The sequence below is a fragment of the Lichenostomus cassidix genome, chromosome 7 (genome assembly GCF_008360975.1).
Source record: "Lichenostomus cassidix isolate B80296 chromosome 7, HeHo_3.0, whole genome shotgun sequence".
In the NCBI taxonomy this organism is placed as follows: Eukaryota; Metazoa; Chordata; class Aves; order Passeriformes; family Meliphagidae; genus Lichenostomus; species Lichenostomus cassidix.
Window position 1 is genome coordinate 21,423,464 of NC_139488.1, and position 19,454 is coordinate 21,442,917.

The window sequence follows — 19,454 nt, forward strand, 5'->3', positions numbered from 1 at the left end:
AATTTAATAAATAAAGACTTAAATTTCCAAAGTATTTACAAGAAATAGAAAAGAAAATCAGTAGCTTAAATTGTATCATATTAGATGTGCAGTATTTCATAATTTTAATTATCCTTAGGCATTGTATCTAAATAGTATTAATGAGGTTAATATCCATAAGACAGATTTAGAATCTCATTGCTAAAACTGGTCAAATAATTCATAATGAATTATTCACCTTGTTTTTTTCATGAACTCTTGGTGAACAGATTGTGATTTTCTCAGAAGAATTAATTATTCAAAGTTATTCACCAAAAAACTTAATAGTTCTTGGGCTCAGTTTCTTGGTGAGCAATATATTGTGAACATCTGACCAGCTCCAGTATTTCAGATAATACAAAAGTGGATTTTTCCTGCTGTGACCTTTCCTGATCAGTTAAGGTCTCTCTGAGATGAAATGCTTATAATACTTTTTTTTCTCATACCATCTATGGAACTATCCCTTTAAATATGGCAGAGACATACCATAGCAGTTCTACAACTAATACAATATTGTTCTTGCCTTTCAGTTACTAAGTACTGTGTGCTGGATTATGTCTTTACCTACTTTCTCTTTACTTACTCTTGTAGAGATGATTTGTTGTCAGTTATGTATGAATGCTGTGGGTTTATATATTGAATTGTACATTCAAAATTTTCTTAGAATTATTGCTGAAAATGTTCTGTATGAGTGAATAATATTGCAAATATGTTTATACAAACCAAGTGAATTAATATTAATGTTTTAATATTACATTATCTAATTTGATTACTATTTGGAGGACTTCTTTTCCCTGTAGTGTTATATATCCATGGGCTCATTGCTTTCTTCATCTCTCAAATATGTAAATTATCAATCTCCACTGTGATCTCTTCACTTGCTGCAAAAACATCTTCAGTGAAATGGCTACAGTTGCTGAAATAGCCACAGATTAGCCAGGGTTAGTAAGGTTTTGCAAATATTATTTAGAAACGTTGGTTCTGTCTCATCTTCATTACTTTCCTTTATAGTTCATTATTTCGTTATTTCTTTCTCTCTCTCTCTCTTTCTCAAGAAAAATCAAATTCTGGAGTTTACTCTGTCTCACGGAGGAGCAACTTTACCTTCCAGTGAGCCAGTATTCTAGAGAAAGTCTTGTGGCTCTTCTTTTACAGAATTCTCCCTTCTTTTTTCCTTTTTTTTTAACTATCATAAGTAGTTTAGTCTACAGTGTTCAAATCACATCCTTCAAGTGCAATAACATTGCACGGCCTCTTAACATTAGAAGACTCTATATTACTAAAATGCTTAAATATCATAAGAAAAACAAAAGGAAGAAAACAATGTCTTTTGCATTGGTCTCTCAAATCAAATGGAAATAGCCAACATAGGAGCCTACTGACTTTGTGACTCTTCTTTTACCATCACATTTAGTGGACTTTGCTCTTCTTTAGCCTTTGCTGTTCGCAGCTTCTCTTTGGTAATGTCTGGAGAATGTACTTGTAAAAGTGCATCCAATTATCATCTGCCCCAATTAACTGCTGTACAAGTTGAAGGATTGCTTTCAGCAACACAAAAATTGATATACTGTTGTATCTAAAAATGGATACAGATTTTGATACTGACTGGACAAAGTTCTGAAATTCATGGTGAATGATTTCTTTCTTACCTGTTTCTGTCAGGACCATGGAAAACAGTTCAATAATGAAATATTAGAATACTTACAGTGAAAAGCTGTTCAATTAACATTAAAACAGATTTGTTCTGTTTCCTGTATCACCCTAGTTACTTGCATCTCTTTAGTATCCCAAGTTATCCTTAGGTTACTTCTATCTCTTAAGACCTCCAAGACATTATCTGTTTCTTTAATGGAACATCCCCAGAATATTTCTGGCTTTCCCCCAAACCCCTGAATTCTGGCCTGCCAGCTAGGTAAGAGATATCACATGGTGAGACTGGTCCAGGAGCTCATGTAGGTTTTTTGATCAACTAACTGCTGCCAAGTAGAGCAAATAATGGTTGGCTTCTTTGTGCCTTTCACGTAGTAGTAACAACAAAGTGTATTCTTATTTATAAAAATGAAAAAAATAGTACCTTAATGTGTATTTCCCAGTCAAATTGGTTGAACTTTGCCAACAAATTAAAAAATTACTAGGAAATAGGCCATAAACCCACTGTTTCCTTATTTTATCTCATACCAGAATTTAAAAAACCACCACAACATTGTCTCATAAAGTGAGTAAAATGAACACGTAAAAGTGTACAAGAGCAGACTACTCAGAATTTTTTTTTAATTCTGTTTGCACAGTTGCATGTCTGTGTATATCTGATGCAAAGGTTCCCAGATACCAATTATGTGGAAACCATACCCAAAGTTGAGAGAGAGAGGTTGTGTTCTGCAAGTCCAGATGTCACTGAACTCTCAAAGCAGTGCATGCAGTTGTACAGCACCACATGTTTTCCAGTATGCAGTTTTAATTAAGTGAACTCAGGATGAAGGTCCAAAGCCCATTCTCCTTAATAATGAAAATAACTGCATTATTTTTGCTCTGAATTTCCTGGATACAGTAGATTTACAAGAACTGTAAACATCAGGATTATTTTGATTAGGATATGCCTTGCATGGTATGAAATTATGTGTTCAATACTATCTAACCCTGTTTTTCAAATTTAGCAGATTGATGCCATCAGTAAAACAGAAGAACCAAAGGATTTGTGTGAATGCAAAATATTTTATTTATATGTACACAAACATAAATTCATGAGAAAAGTTGAAGGCCATGCTTTGTTCAAACTAAAACTTGAAAAGCAAATGATTTCATGGGAGAAATTATTAGATCCTATGATATGTTATATAAACTTTGGCATATTGATATGGCTTAATAGTAGGAAGCCTTAAAACAAACTAAAGCACTTTGAAAGGATGCCTGTGTTCTGTGTGCTTATGAGACACTGGGGAAAATAAGAGTGAATTGACAAAGGTGTTGCAATCTGGAAAAAAGCATCACAAATGATAATCCAGACAAGGAGGTGGATGGGAATCCATCTGAATGCAAAAACTGCTCGTTGAATATCCTACAAACAGATTTTCCTATCTGTGTCTGATTGAATTGATAATTTTGTCAAGCTAGTTTTCTTTTTGCTGTAGTCGACTTCAGGTGAGGATTTGTATCATTCTGCCTTTGGGACGCTGGTATTTCAGGGCAAATTGTCCTTCTCAAAGATCTGACAGTTTCAGAATCTGTGAATGTAAATGGGTGTTTTTTCCAGTTCCTGCTGAAAACCAGAACGTATAGATCTTTTTATATCCCCGCTTTCCTCTAAGTTATGTGTGATGTTGGTTTGATAACGGAGCAGAACGGTGAAGAATTAGCATCTAAATCTAAACGTACATTCTTTGTCGGAATTCCCGGGCGCTGCTTGGAAAGCCGCGGAGGGCCTGGATGGGGACCGGGAGGGCTGGAGGGCTGGAGGGAGGGCGGGAGGGCGCAGCCGGGCTGTGGCTCACCCCTCTCGCCGGGCTCCGTGCGCGGCTAGAGCGGCGCCGCTTGCGGTCCGCCGGCAGCGCCCGCTGAGCCAGCGCCGGGAGCCGGCAGAGCGGGGCGGCGTGTTCCCGCTGGCACGGGAATTACCGAGCCAGGAAATGGAAAGGGATCGCTACGGCAGTGTACGTGGCCGCGGGAAAAGACGGCAGAAGTGGCGGTGGTCGGAGGCAGGCTCCCGCCGCACGGCAGGCGCCGCACAAGCCGTTCCACGCAAATCCCTTCCTGAGGCTCCTGTCTCTACAGAGGAGCAAACTTTCTGGCCTGCCTTCGTGGAGAATCCTAATCCTAAAGACGCTGAGATATTTAATAGTGAAAATAAGACTATTAAGAATTCACAGATTATCGAAAACATCAGTTAATCACCCCACGCCTGTCCTAGAAGAGACAGACAGACATTGGGGAAAGCGCTGGGGACGGGCTGGTGTGAAATGCAGCAGCCTTGCAAAGCCTTTCCAGCTCCAGCCTGCTATTACAAGAAAAGGATCATGTGAGGATGCTTTGAAAGGCAATGTTCTGACTTAAGCAAGCAACTGCATTAATTGGGAGTCTTGTATTCATACATGCTGGGCTAAATAAAGCAAGCTGGTTTGCTGCGGCAGGCTGGGGAAAATATATAAAACTAATCCTTCAATTACTTTGTCGTTGATTCGAGTATCCATAACAAATGCACAGTCCTAAATGTCCCATGTAGCACGGAACATCTTTTCAGGGAACAGGACAAAAACCAAAATGACCTAACTTTTTAGGGGGATTTTTTTTGGACATTTGGTGGGGGGCGGAGGGAAGCGCGAATCGCCACAATTCCCTGCTTTCGAGAGTTGCAGCTACAAGGTATCCTCCTTTTTAAAAAAATCCCCTGAAGTTAACTTTCATGATGGAGACAAACTCGGCAGGACAACAAAGCTTTGATCTTTGTGTGAAGAAAGAAAGTAATAGAGTGAAAGTCTCTCCAGAGGGTAATTATTCTTTGGCCGCTCAGGCAAGAAGTTCCCTGTCACTCTTAAGGTTAATATTAAGGTAGGTCTGCTATACTTTCCGATATTAAAAAAAACCAAAAAAAAAAAAACCAAAAAAAAAAAACCCAACCAACAAACCAACCCTCCCCAGAATGTTATACTATTAATTGCCAATTTGCATATGTGTGCAGCTGCTGTTTTGGCTCCGATCTTCCATCCGATAAGCTTGCTGGAGGTATCACAGAGCACTTGGCAGCTTTCCTATTTGAAAAGAAAGCCTTCCTAACTACAGAACAGCTGATAGTCTATCAGTGATAGACCCTGATGGCGTGAATTACAATTACACTACTTTTCACACTAAATCTGGGTGATAGCTACTTGGAAAGAAGTTTCATCATTTTTTACCACAAACTGGAAAAAGAATTACATGGTCATGCTGTGCTTTTAAAGGCAGTTTGGTTCACTTTTGTCTATTTAACACCTAATTCCGAGGAGTCCATAGGCATCTGGAGATCTGAACGTCGCGTAATGAATTCACTGTTTAGATGGGAGATTTTTTAAATCTACCTCAAATTACATTTATTAACAAGGCGAGCAGGAAGTGTTAGAGTTGTTAGACGCTTCATTTATTAAATAATTTGTGGATATTTTCAGTTGTCATATCCAGAGTCATGGGGGTTTACTTGTTTTTTAATTAGCAATTCCAAAACAATGCTACCGCAATTTAACAATTCATCGCGTAATCTGGGGCTGTTCAGTTCAGCCACTAATGCCAGATAATTCAGATTGTTATTTTGATCTGTTGATAACTCATTTTGTTGTGATAAGAGAATTGCTGCCTTGAAATTAAATGGCATGATTTCCTATGGACCTTGTTGCGACCTAGAAACTAACTATATCATCTTTATGTACCTATTTCTTTACATTATACCTGGCATAGCAAAGCAATAGTAATTTTAAAATGTCACTTATTTGTTTTCGCACTTCTTGATTGGTCTTTATTTCACATTAATGTGTTTTCATATACCACTGTGGAGGAGGAGGTGGGGAGAAATGCAAGTGTCAAAGTAAATTTAATTGTATGAATAGGTCACCCACATTGATGCTGAGGTCACAATGTCTAAACTTTTTCCTTTATATGTCAGAATGTTAATTTAGTGAGGTGCTACCCTGATAGTTAAATGTAGCTGCTTAAATATCTTATAAAGGCATAGTGGAAAGCCTGACTCCTGACGCAGCTACCTAACAGAAAATAGACTTTGTTTTCCTTTTTTAGTTGCTTGCTTTATTAGATTTCTCACTCTCACAGATTATCCAAAAACTACCCATTGATTGATCGCCCGTAGAGCTGCATTTGGTGTAAAGAAAAACTTCACAGCTTTATTGGCTCCCAGGAGACAAAACAAACATAACAAGATATTCGTATTAATACAAACAATGCAACAAATGAGAAAACCATCACATTTAAATAAGATAGTAAAATCAGTCCAGTGTACATCCCAGCCTCTGATATAGCAGACATGGCACTTCAGCTATTCACCAGTGCTCTCAGGCACGGGTCCCTCTGGGAGATGCATTACTGCTCACTACATCTCATCACCGCAAACAGTTAACCTAAGAAAATGCCACTGAGTAAAACTTTAAGAACCCAGTTTATCGGTATTTTGCTGCAGCTTTGCAGCTGGGAATATAAAGGTTGAGTTTAGTCTGTTTCTTCAAAAATATTTTGAATAAGGTTTTTGTGTGTGTGTGTGTGTGTGTGTGTGTGTGTGTGTGCGTGCTTGGACCTGGAAGGTGTTGCTAAGTTTTTTTAGGGCATCACATATCTGATCTTAATAAGGTGTTTATTTTGGGAAAAGAAAGCGTGAAGATTCGAACTTTCTGACATTTCTTCTGAAAACAAAGAAAGGGATGTGTCCCTTTAGCCTTGGTTAAAAAAAAAAAAAATCGAAGGAACAGTTTTATTTTTAAAAAAGAAACTTTCCCTCCCAGCACAAAAACGCCCATGCATGCTATGAATATTTTTTTTAAAGAAAGCTAATGCCCTCTTAGCTTCATCTCAGAAAGGAAAGGTACTGGTTTTGAGGAAAGCAAGCTGGCAAGTCCACTCTCTGTGTTATTTCCTACAAAAGCTTAATCAAAAGATGCAACAAACCTGTTACATAGGAACATTTTCTTCACCTCATTTTAAAATAATAACCATTTTCTTCACTCTTTAATGGAAAAGTCACTTAGGCCCAGTGGGAAACACGGACCTTCTGAAATGCTGTGGGAGTCTCACAATCCTTAGCATCCTGCTACCCCCATGCAAAGGCTAGGAAATTGCCGTGCTGCCATTCCAATGATAACTTTTTCTGGTGATCTCTATGATGGGCTACTAAATGAAAGGGAAGCTGGACTTTGTGTTCATGTGATTCCTTTGAAGCCCATAAGAGGTCTGACAGGTCTGAGAATTGCATCACTTTCTAGGTCTTGTGTCCATTTTCCACTGGATGGTGAGGTTGAAAGAGGCTGAAGGGACTGCCTTTTCTCTCCATGTTTGTAGCATTCAATCAGCATTTCTTGGCGTTCCTGCTATTCTACATGAAAGCAAAAACAAGACTAACTTATAAATTCTTACTGCAGTTACACCTGTTACGTTTCAATGGGTTGTGAGCTTGTATGCATGACTATGGGCTCTCTGCTCATGACATCTCTCTTGGTCTTTTTGCACACATGACCATCGATCACCCCACATGCTCGCCATGGCAGAGCTTTGTGTGGAACGTCAGGCGCACAAGGTACACAGTGTCTGCTTGTGTGTGTGTGTGTGTGGGTATCGCTTAGATCGCCTCTTTCATGAGTAGGTCAGTGAGACACATAAAGGAGCAACGTGCACATGCTTAAATAATAAAATTTAAAAAGTAGGACTAAACTAACTTTAAAAGCATTTGTGTAGCATACAGCATTTTCTTCTCTCAGAACAGGCATTCACAGGTTACTACACATGTCTTCAAAGAGTTGCACTTGCAGTCATGGCATATAATGCCAAGTTAACACTACACAACGTAAATTTTAAAATGATGACTCTTAATTTCTTGCTAAAGTGTAGGAAGGTATTTCATAACCAACTGATAAAACATTTCATATTACTTTCCAGCTGTGAATTCTTCTCAGATTTACTTGTCTGAAATGCCTGTGTATACACACAAAATTATATGGAATAAAAACTTTGGGAAAATGCAGATGATAGTGTGCTGAAAGAGATATCAGAAATGATACATGAGAGGAAGTATGTTAGAAGTAATGGTAAAAGTAGGGAAGAAATAAATTAAAGGTAGAAGTAAATCTGCTGTTCCTCTTCCCTGGGCAAAAGGATGTCTAAACCTAGCAGCTTTATTCTGGAAGACTTTTATAATTCATTCAATACTTAGGGACACTAAACTCCCTGAATAAAGAAATCAGATGAATCCATTCTAATTAGGGATATTCCTGTTGCTAGTGTCTTGTTTCACTTGAGGCAACTGGGAATCTATAAGTAACAAGCTTATTTGATCTGTATTAACTGCAGTTAAATGGACACATGGATAAGAACTCTATTAAAAACTCAGTGTATGCGATTTTGGCTGCTGAGTCTCCGTGGGCTTTCACATCTCGGATGGCATGGAGCCCAAGGTTTCTCTCCCGTGATCCTATTGAGCTTGGACGTGGCTTTTTCTACGCCCCCACCCTTATGTCCAGAGTTATGTACATGTTTCCACATATTAAAAATGCAGTCTATACTGCTCAGATTTACAATGCTATCTAAGCCTCTGCAGACGTATCCATCACCAGGTCTATGTGCACTCTGAATGGCACCACTCCAGCCAGCTAGTTCTTCTGGGCTGGTTCTGTACTGGCAGAGAACTTGCATAAAACTACTGTGATATTTTTTTCCTGCTCACCTCACGTTCTGTACTTCCTCCTACAATTACTGTAATCCCTTTAACCCCACAGAAACCTCCAACACTCCACTGTTGATAAATGGGTAGGTCGGATGGCCTTTCACCTGGTTGTCACCGCTGGAAAAAGTGCTAATGGACATTTGTAGATAGGATTGTCACCTGACCAGAGGCTCAGTTTCTGCTGTGCAGGCATGGGCTTGTCACACAAAGCCTCGACTCCACACCACGTCTGTCTGTATACTCTTTTGCATGCACTGACCCCAGGAATAGTTTCTGTGTTTTTTCAAGGCAACTGTTATAAGCAGATGTTCTTATTAGAACATCTTATAGTCCGCAATCTCAAGGACTTGTTTCATTCTGTTATCCAGTGTACATGGAGTAATCCATGTACCAAAGGCTTATGATGGCAAGAAGGGCAGTTGATCAATTAAAAACAAACAAAAAACCTCCCAACAAATGACACCCCTCCCCAAAAAGAAAACCAAAACCCAAACCCCAACCGTTTTTTGTCACTCCTTTGCTGGCAGTCAATTATAAAGAAGAAACTTTGAAAGACTGCATGTCAGCAATGTCAGGAGGGGCAGCAGTGCAGCTGTACTGCCTTGGTTCATCCATCATTACCCAGCAAATGAGCTGACTAGCTTGTGGGCAGGTACAGAAAGCCCTGGCAGGCAAGCAAGAGAAGAGATTATTTTTGCATATCTTCTGTGAATCTCCAGGGAATTCAGTGGCGTTCCTGATCTCAAATGCTTGTAATTAAGAGGATGGCATCTTTGGGCTGGAGAATTCTGGAGAAAATCATTTTCACAGCACCTAGAGGGTTTGATGTTGTGCTTGATGACAGATGGGAAACCTTTATGAAAGCTCTGTAACCTTTTGCCCTCAGAGACCATACTTTTGACACTGCAGAAATTGGGAGGATATAGATGTTTTTACTCGGGTGATAGTGTGGTGATTTTTTTAAAACAACGAGTCATTTATTAAAGTATTTTAATGAACTATACAAACAGCGAAAACCTGACAAAGCTTGTGTCACTGCTGAGAGCGAAAACATAACTATTAACTATAGAGCGTTTTGCTTATGGAGACTTTTCTATTGCCCGCAAATAAGATATAGGAAAAGACTAGCAGATAGGATTTCATGTTTCATCTTTTCAGATCATGACCTCAGGAGTGTCATGCCACTTCCATTAATCCTTTTCTCAACTTAAAGATCCCTGTGAATATGAATAAAGTTGTATTTTAAAAACGAAAGAAAAAGAAAACAAGACTCATTCACATTCCGAGTCTGCTTTCTGTCTCACACGTATTACATTTCACAAAACAGATAGAAACAATAGAGCTTATTAAGAAAAACTTGTTTTGAATGGCAAATTAAGCATAATGAAAATACACACGTTTTTACAAGTAGTTATTTTTTACACCAATTGAATATTTTAAACCTTTTTAACCTATGTGCTTGTCTCTGCAAAACGTTTTTCTTTTAGCTCATTTGCACCATATCACCCTGCTATATATTTCTATTTAAAATTTTAATTCGGTCAGTTCAGAGACATGGATAAGCACAGCACCTTGTCTACGGCCAGACAGTAACCAATAGGGATGCCCTACCCTGGATATTTATAAGCAATATCAGTGTTGGTTTCCAGGCTGAACAGGCTGATGCATGGATTGCTCCACACTATGGCTTGTTAGGCAGGAAAAAAGTTATTATATTTGAGAAGATATCTTGGCATTCGTCTTTGATCCAAATACCTTTTTAGTGCAGTGTAAATCAACAAAATAGACATAACAAATTGTTTCCAGCTTGAAAAATTATGTGAAATCAAGAATCAATCCATGAACCTTTTAATGAAAAGTAAACTTGACCTAATGAAAACTTATTTCTGCCTTTCATCCTTATGTACTGTTTAAAAAAAATACAGATAATAGCAAAGACAAGTTTTTATCTCCATCCCCCATATCTCTAAATTCAGAAGCACAAAAAAAGGGCATAGAGTTTATCTCGAATTTTGCTTTATACTGTAAATGTTTTCCTGATATGCACAAACTTTTGTATCTAGTATATAAAATCTCTTAAAACATAAAGCACTCAGATGTAGAGCATTAAGGTGGACTGCATTTTTCTATCTCTTAGGTATTACAGCGATCTGGGAATTTATTTTTACAGCCTGAGATGTCAGTATGCCACAGAAGCATGAAAATCTCACCATCTGTATGCTCATGGACAATCTCATCAAGTACACTCAACGACAGACTTAGAATAACAAAATTTAAACGCTATTACTACCGCCTAGCCGTACATGCACTGAAATCTATTTTAAATAGCATTCAACCTGAGTTATCATGCTGCTTACCTCAGGCCTAAACCAGTTTATTCCCTTTCAGTATTTTCATATCCCCATGAATCCTGCTGAAAACCAGGCACATGCTATTTGAAATAACATTTGTTAAATTAAATGTGAGGTTACACACAGACTTACATCATTTAATTTGGCCAAGTGCTGATCCATAACCCAGTGAAAGTTCAGGAGTTGAGCAATGGCTTCACCTGGCAGTTTACCTAATGTGCTGGGCAATGTCCTTCTGGATATGTGTTACTTGTCAGTGCCAGAAAGCAAGGATATGTTTTAGTTGGAACTCTGTTATAGCAGACACTACATAGTTTAGATTAACTCCTTTCAGTAGTACAGCATCAATGTGTTATTGCCTTAACATAAAACATACAGATTATGTAAATCTGTAATAAATACTATTTTGAAGTGTATAGTAATCAAAAATCTTTCAGGGCAGGATGGAATGGAAACTGAGAAATATTGGAGAGTAAACATTCCAACGCTCATTCCTCTGCTTCTCCCTGGCAGAGCGGAGCACTTGCTGTAGCTGGGCTGCTAATGCTCCAGCCCTGGGGTTTGCCCTGTGAATCCTGCAGAGCATGGACTTTCTGGGAAAGCTAGGGCCAAAGAGATCCCTCAGAAAGCATTTCTGCTGTTTCTGCAGACCCTGTTGCACTGTTTGTGAAAGAGGATGGTTGTTCCTGGTGTGAGAGAGGGTCAGACTTTCAGACTTTTTAAGTACCTCCTCACAAGGCGCACACTGAGTACATGCAGAGTCATTCAGGCTTGCAAAGCCAAGCAATCCGAGAGGCAAAAGGCTGTGGCGGAAGAGAGGCCGTGCTGCTTGCTTACTGCATGTTTAGCATTCCGGACTCTAGTTCCTGTGCAGAGCTGAGAGGGCAGCGGAGCCCCTGGAATCCGTCAGTAATTGGCACAGCTCTGCACTTCCCTCACCTTTGCGGGCCTGCTCTGAGTGCGGCAGTAGATTGTCTCTCCCTGGGCAGCCTGCTGCGCTGCCGGCTATGGCCTGGCTTCTGGCGGGGAGCAGGGCCCGGGAGGTTAGCCCAGACAGCCCGCGGGACTCGTACGAAGAGCTCCTCGCCTCTGCCCCTTGCGGGGAGCGCACTGACGCTCCTGGCAGCCCGGGCGCCAAGGGCGAGGTCTGAAATGTACGACTGATACCCAGCAGCCTGCCAGGTCCCCCGGGTGCCGCCAGCCCCGCTGCGCGGTCCCGCTGGAGCTCCCCCTGGGTTACCACCTATGCCGGGTGCGGTGCCGCCTGCTGCAGAGGGGCCGGGTAGCGCTGGGCTTGCCATGCGGCCAGCGAGAAGGAGGGATCGCGGCAGGCAGGCAGGCGGAGGGAAGGAAGGAAGGAAGGAGGCCGGGCTGATTAGCATGCAGCAGCGCTCGCAAGCCCGGCTCCATTGTTTTAACACCTCCCCTCTCCTCCGCGCCAATCTGTCACCGTTCAGCAGGCGAACGCTGCTGCCTCGAATGCTGCTCTTCTCAAATGAGACGGATAATTAGCTGCCCCGCACGAATGGCGCACTCTTCTCACCCCTGATTGCTATCACCTTCTTGCTCCTGGCAGTTTTGACACCTCGTAATCAGCCTGCTGCTTTTTCTCTTTTCTTTCCCTATTTCTGATTTTTTCTCCCCCTTCCTTCTTTTTTTTCCCATTTTTTCTTTTTTTTTCTTCTTTTTTTTTAATGCAATCCCAGTTGCCATTTGGATTGAGACTCCTCTGTTGAGTTAACCTTGCATGATTGCGGGGGAAAGGGGAATGTACGGTAGGGAGGGGAAGAAATCGCCTCCTCTGAGTCTCATCTGCTGAGTGAACCATGGGTGGGGGTAGAAGCATCTCGGCTTGATCCTCCAGTGCTTTTGTTCGTAAGGGGGAACAGCCTCTCCTGAGCGTCCTCTGAATTAATATTATCTCGGATGGGGAAGGATCGTGTGTTGCGCGACTCCTCCGCTCAGTTAATGGAGAAAAGACTGCATTTTTATTAGCTGGTTAAATGCAGCCATACGGGGAAGAGATTTTAAAAGTAAGTTCACAAGGCCAGGAAGCTCCCTCTTCCTCCCGGGTAGGCAGGGGAAGGAAGGTAACTTCCTCAGCTTCTTAGAGCGAATTCACTATTTCACGGGAGTCGGAAGAGAGATCTGATTGGAGTGCGAGATGGCAGAGGGAACTTCTTTCCTTCTGATTCTAGAGAAATAAGAGATCTCAGTTAATACTCTAGCGATTTCTGCGAGATTTTAAAAAACAGAGGACTCGTGGAATCTGTCAGAGGAGCGTTTTCCTCTCCTCTAACAAGCACTGACAGTCTAATTACTGGAGCTACGAGCAGCTGTCGAGTTAGCCGGAGAGACAGAGGAGCTACATGTGTTCTAGCCGGCCGCCGGCACCGAGCCCTCGCAGCAGGCTGAGGCAGCCGTGCCGCCGCAGTGTCCCTCCGAGAGCTCCCGATAGGAAACGGGAGCAGTTTGTTTCCTTGCGAGCGCTGGCTGTGAGCACGGGGGGTTCACGCGTCGCGCACCGTCAGCGCGGGGCGGGGTGACAAGTGAGCTCGTACGGAGCCCTGAAACTGCTCTAGCCCCGGGGCTGCCCCGGGGCGGCGGGGCGGTTCCGCCGGCCCTGGCACAGGAGGAATTCGGCAGTACACCTTGGCACGAGTTTGTCGCTCTTCCTGTCCTCTCGAGTTCCTTCCACCATATTTATTATTTTTAATGACATTCTACTTCCCATTTGGACTCAACCTCCTCTGCGGAGTTGAGCTCGTGTGGAAGAGGGAGGGGAGGAATACTGAGCCTCCTCTGGTGAGTGTAATAAAGCAGATGTCCCTGCTGGCAGCAGCAGCCTCCTCCAGGAAAGCTGTATAAGTGAGGCCCATTCAGGGACCGCACTCGCCTCCCACTCCGAGTCGCTCACAACTACTTAGCGTGAGATTTATTTATTTTTTTAAATTTATTTGAAAACTAAACTGGTGCCCCTCGCAGTGGTCTGATCGGTGAGCCTATCTGGATGCCCTCAGGCAGCAACAGTTCTACGCACGCAGGATTAAACAGCTTCCTAAAACGCCGCACTAGGCAGGAGCCCTCGCAGTGGGAGATGGATGGGTTCTGCTGGTCGACGAGACTTTGGTCAACCGTGTTCCCCCCACCTCCTGCCTCCCTCCCCGCCGTGCCCTGGCTGCGGGGGACCCCAGGCTGCCTGCAGCAACAAAGAGCTGTCCCCGCGCGGGGACTCGGGCTCGGCGCTGGGCTCCCGGCTCTGCCGGCTCGAGGGCTGCTGGGGAAACCGCATCCACGCGTGGGGGCGGGGGGAGAAACAGATCACTTTATTTTCTTCGAAGGTGATTCGCAGTTTGTTCATCTCTTAATAACGTGAGCTCCTGAGCCCGAGTTTCACGGTTGAGAGGACGAATCGGTGCTGTGTGTCGAGCTGGTTGGAGATGTGCGAATCCCCTTGTCTCCTCTGAAGGCTGGAAGCTGTGCCTCTCCCGGGCACACCCCCAGCCTGCTCTCTGGGGAGGTTCTTCACACGCCGCACGGCGCGGCCGGGGCCGAGCATCGCCTCTTCAGCGCTGCGGAGCGGCGACGGTTCCGAGCTCCGAATAGCAACAAACTCTTCCTCCAGGTCGTGCAGCACACATGCACTGTACACTGCTGTTTATTACAGTACGCGCTCTGACAGCCCGTCACAAACATGACATGTTTAAAATAGAGAAGATAATTGCAGAAAAATCCATTTCTAAAAATTACGCAGGTGTAAATTCTTCCAGAAATTTGTCACCTGCAAACAAATCTTTAAAAAGTGTTGTGCTTTGCTGCTATGAAAATATTAATGCTAATTATCAATATCATGACTAAACTCTATATTCAGTTCAAATGCAAAAAGCAAGCACTCTTTATCATTAATTTAGAATACTTGGCAACACCCCTATTTTTAAATTTGATATCAGTAAATCCAGAAAATGTGCAAACTTCATCAGACTGCAATGTTTCAACTAAACACAAATTTTAATTGCATTGAGAAAGCCACTAAGCATATTCAGGTTAAAAATAAAGTCACTGAGATCTGGGTGATTAGGTTTTCCTCTTTCCTTCCTAGTCTGTACCAGACTTGGGTAATCCATCATAGCTGACCAGAAGGGTAGGCAAATAATCTTTGGTATTATTAGTTTGGGGGAAATTTTAACACTTTCAAACCTTCATACTAATATAACCTGTTCCCTGAAAGCATTTTTAGTAATTATTAATGCTATAAAGGTATATGAACAAGATTTTTTTTATTAACATGTAACAGATATTTGTAAAATCATTACTGTTTCATTTTGGCAAAAGGGTCATTTATGTGTTGCTTTTGATTACTCCCTTTAGTAAAAAATTCATATTGGAAAGTCAACCGTTCATTTATGTTACTAGTGAACAAGCCTATCCTAATTTTGGCACACCAGGCATTCAGCTGTGATAATTTCACAAGAATCTGAATTAAGAGGTTCACTATTGTAAATTAAATATGGAAATTATAAAACATAAATGAAAAATGAGGGCCTACTTCCCTTCCTGTTTACTTCAAAGAGAACGTAATCACATCACTGGGTATTGTAAAGAAAAATCCTAGCATTACGCCAATTTTTGCCAGCCAGATTAAGGCATTAATCCTGCAAGTCTGCATTCATAAATGTAATCACAACTTCAGGCCTCTTCAGGCAAAAATTAATTGGGAAAAAAAAGTGACATCACTCTCAAAGTTAATAGTGAAGCATAACAAGCAATAATGTGAATTACAGTACTGAGTGAGTTTCATTTTGCCTTGTCAAAAGACAACTAAAAATGTGCTAATCTGACAAACAATTTCAGTCATGAGTTCTTGTTACAAGAAGTCTTAATTCTTAAACTCTTATCATATCTATTGAATAAAAAAAGTATAAATGTATGCAAAAACAGTGAACCATTGAATTCTCATACATTAAGACTGTACTTTAAAGTGGGAATTGAGATGCCGGAGAAAATCTTCCTTAGATGTTAGAGATGGTGGGAAAACTTCTCGACAGAATTCACATATTCCACACTGATTCAGTTCAGAGTCTGCATATGCTTGTGCCAGCAAATCATTGTCTTGAGGCTGCCAAATGAGCTAAAAGAAACAGAAAATTATTACTGCTGAGGTTTACAATGTGGTTTACATTATGCTGTAGTTTATATTTATATTAAAAAAATACCTGCCTCTTTAAACTAGGATTCCTTTACAACTGCCTGGCCAGAGACATGAACTAGAGAGTTCTCACTTAAGAAAAACAAGACAGGACTTTGTTTTTTTTAAAGTTCTATAAACACACTACACTTGCAAATATTTAAAAATACCTTGGTATCTATTAACAATAAATGCTGCTGTAAGCAGAAGTCTGTAATATCAGTCTGGTATGTACTAAAGCTTTTCTTTAACTTTGCATTTCAGGATTTTATGGCAGAAGTCACAGTACACAATAGCAATTTAGCAGAAATGAGAAAATACGTTTTTATCTTAGAATAAAATGTTTCTTTTACAGAGTTACTAAGATTCATATTTCATTTCCATTCTTATTGACATATAACTAGTTTTCAATTTACTTCCAAAATGACTACATCAATGTCATAGCTGAAGGTACTTATTTGCTCTGATTGCTTTTTAGTATAAATGTGTCACAAGTAATCTTGTTTGGGTTTCCTTCTTCCATAACAGCATCAAACTCATTGGGACCATGTGAGTATCCATCCATGCATTCAGGCAATTCTGTGAACTCCGCTGGATTTGGTTCAGCAGCTGTACTGCCCTTGGTCCCTGAGTTAGTTTAAAGCCAGCAAGTCAGTTTATTCAAAAGTGGAATTCAAGGCACTTAAGCCTGGAGTCTAATTGTACACTATTTAGAATGATACCAACTAGGAAACAAAAAGTCTTCTATCGGTTTTCAAAATAAAGTTAAAAATTAAGTTTCATAACTTTAGTATTAGCAACACAAGATCAAATAGTTGTACATCCAGGGCAATCAGGTTTTGAGTAAATTGAAAACCAAATGCATACTGTTGTGACTACAAATTAGAAAGAATGGCAGCAAGCTGGTATGAGCTCTATGTGGGGATGGAACTTAGAAGAGAGAGCGCCCTACAGGGTTTTTTGGCTCAGTTTTTTCCTCTGGCTTCACTCACACATGGAAAGGCAAGCAAAATACTTTACAAAGTAGTTTCTTTAGAAGTTTTAAATTTCTTGCTACTGATACTTACCCAAGACTTTTAATTTTCAACTCTTCTTCAAATTTCATCAAGCCAAATAGTTAGAATCTATTGTTTATTTCTCCCGTGGTAACTCACTGTACAAATAAGCTGGCTTTCATAGCGGTTAAACCTTCTTTTTAAACCACCCTGAACTTCTTGGGAGTCAATTTCCTGCCCATTCTGTATTTAAACAGTGTTTAGCTTATCACATAGCAATAGCAGATTTACTGTCTTTCATTATGGTCAGCAATCCATATAATTAAATTGACTAATTAGTAATTAAGTGCAATCACACCACTTTTTTCAGCTCAAAGAGTCTACTTATTGTATGTTGCTGGTGTAAATTGCATATTAAATCTGTCCAGACACTGACACACTTAAACAAGTTAACATGCTTAAACACACTACATAAATGTGTTTAGAATTACTTGTTTCTGATATGATGTAAAGCACTGTTTAAAAAAAAATAAGATAGTATTGTAAAAACTATTTGTCATCTTGGAAACATAACAAGGGGAGGTACTCATCCAGCAACCCACACATGCAGGCTCTTAACTTCCATTTCTTGAGTGCTAAGCTCGTGCTTAATATCCTTGTCAGAATAGGGATCTATTTAAACAGACATTCCATTTCAAAAACATTAATATTCAGATTAATAGACTACTGATTTGCTTTTAAAACCATGAACAGACTTAGAAGTATTTTGGGTGGAAACAACTCCCTCAAACTGCAAATACCAATAAACATGTGCATCTATATGAAAATCTCAGCTAAATGTAGTCTGCAAAATCCTAGGTTCACTAATATTCATGTTTATTTTAATCTGCTGCTCTTTTCAGTCACTTTTTTTAAAGTTACATTCTAAGAAAACAGTACTGAGTTTTTAGATTTAGTATCCACATAGAAGGAAAGAGCTAAATTTATTACACCAACTGAGAGCAGTTCCAAGAACTTACTGTTGCCAAATCTATTGCATTTATGGGGTTTTCCATTTTATAAGTTAACATATGTAGTAAATACTTGAAAGTTTTATCTACACTAGGAAAAAAAAAAGAGGTATATAATTCTTTCCTTTTTGGCTCTTCCCTCATTTTTGGAAGGGATGATAGAAGCTGTAAGCAGCATAACCACCCCTTAGAAAGGTGGTAAAAATACTAAGAACAAGTTTATGCATAAATTTTGCTAAGGTTAACACAGTGAAAAGAGCATGTATACAAGTAACTTTAAAAAAAATAGTATTTTAATCTACATATATATTATCTGTGAATCAAATCTTTAGAACAATTTACGGCCGGAAAAACCCCCTAGAGCTGGGTACAGTTAATTGGGAAAAATACTTGAAGACCTATTTTGAAGGTAGCTGAATAAAGGTGATGGATATTTAAATATACTGATATACACAGATGTATGTTTAATGGATTCTAAAGTAATATAGGCTTGTTTCAAACAAGCTTCTGGATAAAAAATAACATTTTAATCAGTGCAGTGCTATTGTAGATATGACTTTCAAATACTGAAACAGTTCACCATTTGCTTTTTTTTCTTCGTGTGTTAGCATTAGTATATTTTCCGCCACAAAACAGATAATTCACATTTTAAATGCTGGCTCCAAATTAAATTCCTTATTTTGCAGAAATACCAGTGGTCTAAGGTTTATTGCTATTCAACCACTGTTCTGTACTTTTTAAGCTGCATATTCCCCTATCAATTTATAACCACATACCAGCTGTTTCACTTGCTGTAATGTACAATGCAGGGTGCCATCTATTGAAAAATGAATACACAGACTAACTAGTAAAAGAACAGGCTGGAGAGGGAATACAGAAAAGGAAGATAGTTACAAGCAATGGAGTGAATGCTTCACAGTTCCACAGGAATTCTACTAGCAATAAAATAAATGTGTTGTTAGCTTAGTCACAACTTTAACTGAGCACCCAATGAAAAATACAATAAAAACTGTAATTAATAATTTGGTATAGAATTGAGATCTCCTACATTACAAATAGATACTTAAAATAGCTCTTGAAAAAAATCAACCTTATAGTTTAAAACAGCAATTTTTCAGGGCTTTAAAATTTTCACTCCAAAGTGGTTTGCAATAGAAAATTAAACTAGACTGGGTAAATTATAGGAGAAGAAAACATTAAAGCTATCATGTCCTACAAGCACTTTCCAAATGCTAGTTTTACATGTCATGCAGTGACCAAATGGAGAGGTAAAGCTCTTCTGCTGCATGTACCTTGCCATTAGGAAAGAACACAAAATTTCATCCATGTAAATAGTAAAAAATACGTGAATTCCACCCTCAGAGAATTCCTAATAATCACTATTTGCTTATTCTTGAAAATCTGTCCTTTCACAAGGTACAAGAAAAGCCACAGAAGCAAAAAACCAAACACAAACTCAGGCTATAAAGCTCCATAATTTTACCAGCTTTC

At 40.0% G+C, this 19,454-nt stretch overlaps 1 protein-coding gene across 5 annotated transcripts in view; it reads right to left on the reverse strand.

Moving 5' to 3' along the window:
- Positions 1-14,413: 14,413 nt before the first annotated feature.
- TANK (TRAF family member associated NFKB activator) overlaps positions 14,414-19,454 on the reverse strand; it is a 28,132-nt gene continuing 23,091 nt past the window's right edge. For all 5 annotated transcript variants that reach the window (XM_085066644.1, XM_085066645.1, XM_085066646.1 and 2 more), the window contains one exon: positions 14,414-15,901. In XM_085066644.1, coding sequence (XP_084922770.1) covers positions 15,734-15,901 — 168 coding nt within the window. In that variant the 3' untranslated portion in view covers positions 14,414-15,733. The remainder of the gene's footprint in view (positions 15,902-19,454) is intronic.